The sequence below is a fragment of the Esox lucius genome, chromosome 1 (genome assembly GCF_011004845.1).
Source record: "Esox lucius isolate fEsoLuc1 chromosome 1, fEsoLuc1.pri, whole genome shotgun sequence".
NCBI lineage: Eukaryota > Metazoa > Chordata > Actinopteri > Esociformes > Esocidae > Esox > Esox lucius.
The window spans coordinates 23,404,024-23,411,621 of NC_047569.1; the positions used below are offsets into that span (position 1 = coordinate 23,404,024).

General features: G+C 45.6%; 1 protein-coding gene across 1 annotated transcript; it reads left to right on the forward strand.

Annotated features, from left to right (window-relative positions):
- Window positions 1-2,975: 2,975 nt before the first annotated feature.
- LOC117594755 (odorant receptor 131-2-like) lies at window positions 2,976-3,977 on the forward strand. The gene has a single exon (XM_034293486.1). The coding sequence runs from the start codon at window positions 2,976-2,978 to the stop codon at window positions 3,975-3,977; it is 1,002 nt and encodes a 333-aa protein (XP_034149377.1).
- The last annotated feature ends 3,621 nt before the right edge of the window (window positions 3,978-7,598 follow it).

Below are 7,598 nucleotides of genomic sequence, written 5' to 3' on the forward strand. Positions count from 1 at the left end.
ATAACCCAGGAAGGACACGGACGACTGAAAAAACAGACACTTCTCGGCTTTAACGTACAGGTCATGCTCCAGCAGTCGAGCCAGCACTCTGCGCACTAACGAGACATGTTTGGCGCGGGTAGCAGTGAATATCAAGATGTCATCAATATACACTACCACGCCTTCGCACAACAAGTCCCGGAATACGTCGTTGACGAAGGACTGAAAGACTGAAGGAGCATTCATCAACCCGTACGGCATCACTAAATACTCGTAATGGCCGGACGTGGTACTAAAGGCCGTTTTCCACTCGTCTCCTTCCCGGATACGCACCAGGTTATAGGCACTCCTGAGGTCTAATTTCGTGAAAAAGCGGGCCCCGTGCATCCTCTCCACCTCCGCAGAGATCAAAGGGAGAGGGTAGCGGAACGGAATGGTGATCTTGTTCAGCGCCCGGTAATCGATGCACGGGCGCAAACCACCGTCCTTCTTTTTCACAAAGAAGAAACTCGAGGAGACCTGTGACTTGGAGGGCCTAATGTAGCCCTGTTTCAACGCTTCCGTAACGTAGGCGTTCATAGTCTCCGTTTCGGTGCGGGACAGTGGATACACGTGACCCTTCGGGAGTGCGGCTCCGTCAACGAGGTCTATCGCACAATCCCCCAGCCGATGTGGTGGCAACACAGCGGCCTTGGCTTTGGAAAAAACCGTAGCCAAGTCCCTGTATTCGGGGGGAATGGGCACGGCGGGCGCACTGTCTGGACTCTCCACCGAGGTCGAGCCAACGGAAACACCCAAACACCTACCCTGGCACTTCCGCGACCACCCCGACAGACGTCGACTAGACCAGGAGATGACGGGGTCGTGTAGGGACAACCAGGGGAAACCTAAAACGACTGGGAACGTGGGCGAGTCGATTAGGTGAAATGAAATGGTTTCACTGTGTCGGTTGTCGGTAACCAGGAGGAGGGGAACAGTGCAACTTGTGACCAGACCTGACCCTAGTGGCCGGCTGTCTAGAGCTCTCACGGGCAGGGGGGTGTCGAGGGCCTGGAGGGGTATGCGTGACCGTAGGGCAAAAGACCTATCCATGAAATTTCCGGCTGCGCCTGAGTCTACCAGCGCCTTACACCGGGAAAGCAGCGGAAAGCCGGGAAACCTAACAGGGACAGTGCACATAGAGAGGGAAGAGGTACGTGGCGAATGTGCATGTGCTACCTGGGGTGACGCGGAAGTGCCATGCCTGTCACCTTTCGACTCAGGGATGGAGGTGCGGTGTGGTGCAGTATTACGGCCTCGTTGCCCCCTGGAGGCACTCCGCACCTGTCCTCCCCGACGTCTGCCCGGCAGTGCAGCCGCCCCCAATTCCATGGGGACGGCGGTGTCGGGTTGGTAGGGTTGGTAGGGTGGAACGGACGGGCCTCTTCCGGGACGTCCTCGGGCAGCCAGCAAGTTGTCGAGACGGATGGACATGTCAACCAGCTGATCGAAGGAGAGGGACACGTCTCGACAAGCTAGCTCCCTCCGGACGTCCTCGCGAAGGCTACAACGGTAGTGGTCGATTTGAGCCCGTTCGTTCCACCCTGATCCCGCTGCCAGGGTCCGGAACTCCAGTGCGACCTCGTCCCCTGCCGTAGGTGGAACAGCCGTTCACCCGCCTCTCCTCCTTCGTGTGGATGGTCGAACACGGCTCGGAAGCGGCGGGTGAAATCGGCGTAGCTGCCCTGGGTGGGCTGCTCGGTGTTCCAGACGGCGGTGGCCCACTCCAGGGCTTTTTCCGGACAGGCAGGAGACGAGCGAGGTGATCTTCTGAGCCTCGGTCGGCGCAGGGTGCATCGCCTGGAGCGCGATGTCCAGCTGTAGGAGGAATCCCTGGCAGCGGTCCGCCGCCCCGTCGAAGTCCCTGGGCAAGGGGAGATGCAGTGCCCCCATGCTTGGCGGCACGGCAGGGGCAGGCGGAGAAACGGCCGGTGCTGCGGGGGTCTGCTGGCTCAGCTCTAGGCGCTGCACCGCTTTTAAGACGTTGTCCATTGCAGCGCCTAGGCTGGCCAGCATCATTGAATGTACTTGGACCGCCTCCGCAACACCGACCTCGCCTGTGGCTCCTGTAGGCTCCATATCCTTGCTGTCTTGTGTTGGTGTGTAATTCTGTCACGGCTTCGGGGTTGAGAGGAGCAAGGAGGAACCGGAGAAGGCGTGATGGAAGGATTGTTTAATGTATCCCAGCGAAAGTAATCAGCATAAGCTTTAACAAAGCGTTGTACAGCTCTTATCGTAGCAAGAGACAATTACACACAAAGACAGGGGGAGCAGAGGGAACATATATACCGGGGGAAACAGCGATGATGAGGAACAGGTGCATTAAACGAGACACAGGTGAAATGTATGATGAGACGGTGGCGTCAGAAAGCCGGTGACGTCGACCGCTGGGGCCCGCCCGCTGCAGGGGGAGGTGAACCAGCAGAGGTCGCAGTTGTCACAATTACATTATTTTGAGACAATTATTTAATTAAATGATCATTTTCCCCTGAAAAAAATTTGATATTCATCTCTCGTGATACTTAGTAGATAACTGTTTACAACTAGCAGACAAATGTTTACCCAGCTCTTGTTTGTGAACTTAATAATTGCTAGATCTCTGGAGAGCTTAGGCCAGTGTTGTTTTTTAGTATAAATGTTGGGCACTCAGTGATGTTGTCTTAGCTAAAGACAGGAGGAGCAGGAGAATAGGCTAGGGTTGTGTTCAACATCAATTATGCTATCAGAGACACAATCAGCATAGTTATTGTACAATAGTTATTTTTGGGTACTTGTTATTTAAGGATTACAGTAAGACCATGTTTATTTCAGAAAACATTCTGCTGACATTGTATATAGCCTAGTAAAATGGTCTAGACTAGATGGTTTAGATGTTTTTATTTCATTATTGACTACTATCCTCATAATGACATTGTGATTGATACTACATTATTATAATTTTTTCTAAAGGACTTTCAATGCAGAATACAAGCAAGGACAGTGAGGGAGGTCTTGTTCTTCCAACAGTAATACCTGTGTCTGTCAGAATGGTGATAATTCAAGTGTTAATTGCCATCTTTCTTTATGTCAACTCCCTCATGATTTTTACCTTCTTTAAAAAAACAGCCTTTTTCACCAAAACACGATACATCTTTTTTGCTCACACGCTAGTCTGTGACAGTATTTTTTTAGCTTTGACAGATGCATTGCTTGTGATGAGCTTCTCCAAGGTAACAATGACTGGTGGGCTGTGTATATTTGTGGTGGTTATCTTAGGAAACCTGACAGTTGCCACACCACTGACACTAACAGCCATGAGCCTGGAGCGTTATGTGGCGATTTGCATGCCTCTGCGGCACAGTGAACTCTCCACCCCGATGAGGGCCATCTACAGCATCCTACTTATCCAGGCTCTCAGCTCTGTTATTCGGATCATCATGATTTCCATCCTCTCCTCAGCTGTGTCTCTGAGGTTCTACACCAATCCTCTAATCTGCAGTGTGGAGCAGATGATTGTCTTCACATGGCAGGGGCACCTCAGCTCAGCTCTGTCTCAGTTGTACTTCTTAGTCATGTCCCTGATCATAGCGTTTACCTATGTAAAGATCATGGGGGCGGCCAGGGCTGCCTCATCAGAGAGAAAGACATCCACCAATAAGGGCCTGAGGACAGTTATTCTCCATGGCTTCCAGCTTCTCCTTTGTTTGATCCAGTTCTGGTGTCCTCTGATAGAATTAACAGTAATGAAGATCAATTTGAATCTGTTTATAGAGCTTAGGTACTTTGATTATATATGCTTTTTTCTTGCCCCTCGATGTCTGAGTCCACTTGTATATGGATTAAGAGATAGGGATTTTATGGTGGTTCTGAAATATTATGCCCTGTTCGGACATTCAAAGGTTTTCCATTTTAATATGGACAAGCCAAATCTGAAATGGAGAAAGAAAATCACCTGTACGGTAAATGTTGTCCATGTGTAATACTGAATGTTTAATGAGAAAAAGATCTTGTAATATTGTAAGAGGATCCAGAGGTGTTTTATGTGTGTTATATTTTACAAATTTGTAATCAATGTTATTTTGTTTTTTTAAATTTTTTTTTACATTGTAATTTCACATTCAAATGTTCCATATGTGGCATTAACAGTACACGGGTCCAAAAATCAACAGTTTCTTTGGAGGCCCAACAGTTACTTGCAGTTACTTGATTTGGCTCAGCCCTAGTTGGTATTATTACTAAAGAATTATATACTTTCAGAGTGGACAAGCCCAGGTGCACTGCTCTAAACAGTCTTGTTTACCAAGCAAAATAAAACATGATGTTACACAATAAGGCTAGTGTCAGGAGCTCTCATGTAATAATCAACCAGTCTGTAACATACAAATCAGGAGACCTGTTCTCCCTCTCTAACTGGTCTGCGGAGACATTCAGCCACACCGAGAACACATGGGTCCCTTTCAAAACATACCTATTAGGCCTACACATTCAAACATGGCATAGTGGAACTCTTGCTCTCTTTGTACAATTAACTACTTCTTCAGAAATTAGTCAGAAAAAAGGTCATTCTATTGGTTTTGTTTAATGTATCACATCTGTAGTAAGTTTTGTGGCCCTACTGCGTAAAATTACCAAGTCAAGTAAAAACTAAAACCAGAACATTATTCTTATTGCTATATATTATAAAGGCTTCCAGAATTAAAGAGAATTATAGGGACACAGGTTGAGAGGAGATACAGTAGTATTGGGAACTGAACCCTGGTCTCCAGGAGGGAGCCACATACAGTACAATACTGTTCAAAATGTTGGGGTCCCTTTGAAATGTCCATGTTTTTGAAAGAAAAGCACATTTGTTGTCCATTAAATCCACAATCATCAGTCCTGTGTTCCAATGGCATGCTGTGTTTGCTAATCCAAGTAAGTAATTTTAAAAGGATGATTGATTGATCATGAAAAAATCAGTTTGCAATGATCTTAGCATAGTTGAAAACATTTTTACTGATTAAAGCAATAAAACTGGCCTCTATGCTAGTTGCATATCTGGAGCATCAGAAATTGTGGGTTCGATTACAGGCTCAGAATGTCCAGAAACAAATAACTTTCTTCTTTCTCGTATCTATTCTTGTTCTATGAAATGAAGGCTATTCCATGCGAGAAAGTGCCAAGAAACTAAAGATCTGGTACAACTTTGTGTACTACTCCATTCACAGAACATCGCAAACTGGCTCTAACCAGAATAGAAAGAGGAGTGGGAGGCCCCGGTCCACAATTTAGCAAGCGGACAAATATATAGGAGTATCTAATCTGAGAAACAGGCGCCTCACTGGTCCAAAATACCAGTCTTAACGTCAACAGGGATGAGGCGACTCCAGGATTCAGAGATGCATAGAAAAAGCTGTACCACTTTATTTGGCAGGATGGAAACAACAAGGTAATAACAAGGTTATTTCCAGGAAACAACATGGAAACAACATGGTAACTACACATCAATAGTAAGCATGATTCTGAGAAAAATAGTAGGTAACTGCTACCCAGATTGCAACAAATATCCGCACCGCTTCATTTTGCCGCCGGCTATAGGTGTGTCCTTCTGGCAGGGATGAAACGTTTGCCGCCGAATACGTCACTCCCATTTCTTGCGAGATTTCTTGACTGCTTCATTTTCTCTGGCGGTTGCCTCGGTCTAAAGGACCGCGGTCGTCAGGCGGCAAGACGCTTTTAAATACAAGGCTACTCACAAAATCGACCGGCCATGTTGGTTTGGACACACATTCGCATCAGTTCGTCGCTCAATCGCGAGTTACAGCCTGCAGTTTGCCAGCTAGCAAAGTCATCGACTACCATCGTTTAAGTAAGTACATGTTTCCTTTTTGTGTAACACAATATTATGTTTACATTGTTTTTAGTTTATATATTTAAAATGTGTAGTAATCTTTGTTCATGCCTAACTATCTAAAGTAGCCTTGTTTACGCAATGTTGTTGGTACATCTAGAATTTTAACGAGCTATAATAGGTAACAAAAGCTTTACATCTAGAAAGACTAAGTTTCACTTTTAGTGTTTTCTTACAAAAATAATGATGTATATATGTTGTTTAAATTATTTTGTTTGCCTGAACAAGTATGCTGCTAGTCCAGTAGCTAGAGTGGCTAGTAAGTGTTAGCTAGCACATGCTGTTTTGCCTTTGTTACAGTACACACTGTGGTTAGCAAGTTTTGTGCTGTGTTGCTACTGTACTGGATTTAAGGCGATTCACTTGAATCACAACACTCTGTGAATAAATTTTATTTTTAACAATTTCACTGTTCCACATTTGGCTGATAATGTTTCCCCCCCCCACAGCATAGCTACTGTATATTTTCTTGCAGATACCTTGGCCAGAGCATAACCAGTTATCTTCACCCAAGAGACCTACTGTTGGTCAATCGTTTTGGTCCATCCATCTTCTTCCGCTTATCCGGGGCCGGGTCGCGGGGGCAGCAGTCTAAGCAGGGATGCCCAGACTTCCCTCTCCCCAGACACTTCCTCTAGCTCTTCCGGGGGGACACCGAGGCGTTCCCAGGCCAGCCGGGAGACATAGTCCCTCCAGCGTCTCCTAGGTCTTCCTCCTAGGTCTTGACCCAAAGCTCATGACCATAGGTGAGAGTAGGAACGTAGATTGACTGGTAAATCGAGAGCTTCGCCTTGCGGCTCAGCTCTTTCTTCACCATGACAGACCGATACATCGACTGCATTACTGCAGAAGCTGCACCGATCCGTCTGTCAATCTCCCGTTCCATCCTTCCCTCACTCGTGAACAAGACCCCTAGATACTTAAACTCCTCCACTTGAGGCAGGCAATCGTTTTGGTTTTAAAGGTAAATGCATTGTTAGTCACAATGTCTAGTTACTGGGCCAAAAGGAAAATAATATTGAAAAGAGTTGAGAGGGACAAACAGGACATTCACTTGAATCACTACATGCTACAGAAGTTGCATCGATTCCAGAAAACCAGGAAAATTTTGAGCCATCTGTAGACTTCAGAGCTGGTATGTAAAATGTATTGCTGTGATGCTTAATTTGTGATCCTGTAACTAAACTATACACTGTTAGATTTTCAAATTTCTGTTCCCTCTTTCTCAGAACCAGGTTTCTCCCCTGTAATCCAGACTCCACTTCACAGAGCCAAGAGTTTGATTACAAGTAAGTGATGTTATTTGTGACGTTTTTTGGTCTTGGAAACTATTGCTTCTATTTAAGATTAGGAATTATTTTATCCATAATCTGTTTTTCATTAGGGCACTTGACTTTCTGGATAAAAGGTATCGAGGTGTGTTGTACATATCATTAGCTTTGCACAGTTCAATTATTGTTTCATTAGCTTTGCACAGTTCAATTATTGTTTCATTACTGAATATGCAATCTCTGCAGTGAAATTAAAGCTGTTATGTTTGTTCCCCCAGCTCGTCATGTACTAAGCTTTACACCACCAGCAGCAAATTTACCCTGGCAGCATATGGGTGAAAACACTGGAGGTATGTAATATGTTGTGCTAAACTAAGTTTTACATTTAAGTCCAATTCATTAAATGTATGCAATTACTTCAAACATATTTTTACGTCAAT